General features: G+C 44.4%; 1 protein-coding gene across 1 annotated transcript; it reads right to left on the bottom strand.

Annotated features, from left to right (window-relative positions):
* Positions 1-598: 598 nt before the first annotated feature.
* Positions 599-1,723, bottom strand: LOC121438999 (melanoma-associated antigen B2-like). The gene is made up of 2 exons (XM_041639494.1): positions 1,453-1,723; positions 599-1,395 (listed from the first exon to the last, which is right to left on the bottom strand). Exons 1-2 carry the CDS (start codon positions 1,721-1,723, stop codon positions 599-601), a joined length of 1,068 nt encoding a protein of 355 aa, XP_041495428.1.
* Positions 1,724-2,017: the final 294 nt, after the last annotated feature.

The following is a 2,017-nucleotide window of genomic DNA, read 5'->3' as shown; positions in this document are numbered from 1 at the left end:
TAGAGGGCCTAAGTCAGTCCCATGCAGTTTCCCTGATGTTGTTTCAGAATTTGTGAGGTCCTATGAGCCCAAGTTAGTTTTTATGTGGTTTGTCTTGTGATGTCCTTGACCCCTTTTATTTTTCTGTGGTATTTATTATAATTTATTGTCTAACACGTTTTGAGTAATGAAATCCAAGTTTATTTCAGTTACAAGCATTACAAGAAAAAGCAAAATACAACCAATTTGAATTAGCCTTGTCATGTATGTTTCACCATCAACCAATTCTATATTTTCAGGAAAGTTATTGTTCCAATGCCACATTAACATTTTAAAGATATACCAGTTTTTTTAATCGCCATTAATAGCCAAACTCTTGGTCTTAAACATGAGAAACACCAATACGTATGTCAGGCACAATGTTAAGAAGCAGATTATGAAGCAAGCTAATCCTTGATTCAAGGAACATTTACAAAATAGCAAAGAAAAAATACATATATTTTCTCATGTATTGCAGAAAGATAAGATACAAACTTTATTATTTCTAGCCCAAATTACATTTCATTATTTAGAAGACTGACTACTCTTCAGCACAATAAAAACTATATCTCAAATCCAACTAAATGTGGGAGGAGCTGTGAGCCATGCACTTGCGATGATGAGCCCTAACTTCCCTGATATCACTGTTATCAACAGCATTGCCAGGCACAGCTGTAAATCGCCGTGCAGCTCTATTAGCCTCATCAAGCATAGCCTCCTCATACATACTAGGGAAGAAACTGGGGAAAGTATTATTGATCTTAGCTAAAACTTCCAGGACTTTCATCTTGGTGGTTTCAGCATAGGCTCTGGGACCCCACCTGAACTCATAGCGTGGGGGGTCACTGCCAAGAACTTGGCGGTATATCACATAATTTTCCTTCACCAAATCTTTGGTGATGAACTCCCAGGGCTCCCCAAAAATTACATGACTCTTCCCAGGATAAATCCCCACTACTTTCAGGAATTCCGAAACATCTTCCTCAGTGGCACGGTTCCCCTTCATGAAGATCACACCCAGGAGGGTCATCAGGAGCCCTGTCTTGGGCAACCCAGTACTGTTACTCAGACTTCCCTCGGTGGAGAGACCCAGCTTGCTCACAAGCATATATGACTGAGAACTGGGATCTACTTCTTTCAACTCAAGGCCAAAGACCAACTCCAGGCGCACAGAGATTCTCCTGAGGATCTCAGAGAAGTGCACCTTGTACTTCCTGCTGATCTTCCTAAGCATATCTGCCTGTGTGAAGGCCTTTTTCACCTTAAATTTCTCCAGCATGAACTCTATCAATACATTGGCCTTCCTGGTCAGAGGATCTCTGCGTGCACTCAGAATGGCAGCTGCTATCTTGGAGGCATGAGCATGTCTGTCGTCATCTGCAACAGAATCCTCGGTACCAGCACCAGCACCAGAACCCTCAGCACTGACAGCACTTGTCTCATCAGCACTTGCAACAGAACCCTCAGCACCAACATCATAGATTGAGCGGGACACATCTAACTCAGGAGAGCCGTGGGGCATGGCCTCCTGAGACCCCTGAGGAGTGCAGCCTTCAGGGGAGCTGGGGTCATCCCCCTGGCCAAGAGGGGGCGATGTTGCTTCCTCCTCTGCAGCAGACTGAGCACCCTGGAGATTCTGCCTCTCTCCCCGAGTCTGCTGCCTTTTGGCCCGGGAGCGGCCCTTGCTCTTGTTGCCCCTAGGCATGATGAGTTGTCTCACAGTCAGCAGGCAGGAGTGCTGTAAAGACAGGTATCTGGAGGGAATAGAATAACACTATGAATGCCATACCATCACTGGGTACTGAGAGACTTCTCTTTAATAAGTGAATGCCACCTCCGCTCCTTTTCTCAGTACATCTTTTTGGGTACTCACGGTGTTCGGATTTTTATGGTTATAATCCACTTCCTAAGAAACCTGTGGAGGAAATCAGATTGTGTTAGGGCACTGCATTGCATCCCAGGTTATATCTTATTAGTGAGAGAAAAGCATTTTCGTTAG

The sequence above is a fragment of the Microtus oregoni genome, unplaced genomic scaffold, assembly GCF_018167655.1.
Source record: "Microtus oregoni isolate MIOR12 unplaced genomic scaffold, Mior012 000059F_ref0000304, whole genome shotgun sequence".
Taxonomy (NCBI): Eukaryota; Metazoa; Chordata; class Mammalia; order Rodentia; family Cricetidae; genus Microtus; species Microtus oregoni.
Note: the sequence above shows the minus strand (reverse complement) of the source record. Positions and strands in the feature narration are given on the sequence as shown.